Genomic DNA, 735 nt, shown 5'->3' on the forward strand with positions numbered 1-735 from the left:
CAGACAATCTCAGAGTTGGACAGACACCCCTAGTTGCTGCTCAGATGTTTCTTTTTTTCAGAGTTTTGCTGCTAAGAATATCTCCCCAGCATTTGACTTCCCTGTGGCCAATAATGGTCTCTGAATTAGTAAGTACAAATTCTTACCCTTGCAAGTGAAGTTGGAGCTTTCACAAATGCTTTCTCATGTACAGTCACGCGCTACTTGACAGTGGGGATGCGTTCTGCGAAGTGAGTCGCTCGGCGAGTTCGTGGTTGTGTGGAAAGTGTACAGCATAGTAATCTGATTTATATGTGTTGAGAAATGATTGCCACCGAAGTTCAGTTGCTTTTGTTACCTCATATCCTATCTAATAAAAGACAAAAATGGTAATTGGCGTACGACCAATACCCTTTTCATTGGCTAATCAGCGAGATATGCAAATTAACTGGCAGCCAAGATGGCGGCAGGCAGCCAGGCAGCTGATGCGAACAGGAGGCTTGCTTGCTTCAGTGACGGAGGACTCCAACGTTCCCTGCCTGCTGCTGCCGGCCTCTGAGATGCAACTCTAAGCAACTATGATACAAATATAGAAGCTAAAGAAAACCCCAGAAACCTGCTTTCAGCGAGCTGGGATCTCAGAGCTGGAGTTGTTACAGAGTTTCGATTATAGAGCCGAAACAAACCAGATACCTTCTTTCAGCAGCGGAGGCCTAAGAGCTGGAGCCTCAGAGAGAAAGCTGGCCCAGAATTAAG

At 46.1% G+C, this 735-nt stretch overlaps 1 protein-coding gene across 1 annotated transcript in view; it reads left to right on the plus strand.

Annotated features, from left to right (window-relative positions):
• The window catches only part of DOPEY2 (dopey family member 2), a 60,419-nt gene that overhangs the window by 52,314 nt on the left and 7,370 nt on the right, over positions 1-735 (plus strand). The window contains 1 exon segment of the mRNA XM_015570709.1: positions 1-128. Within this exon segment, the coding sequence (XP_015426195.1) occupies positions 1-128 (128 nt within the window).

The sequence above is a fragment of the Myotis davidii genome, unplaced genomic scaffold (genome assembly GCF_000327345.1).
Source record: "Myotis davidii unplaced genomic scaffold, ASM32734v1 scaffold227, whole genome shotgun sequence".
NCBI lineage: Eukaryota > Metazoa > Chordata > Mammalia > Chiroptera > Vespertilionidae > Myotis > Myotis davidii.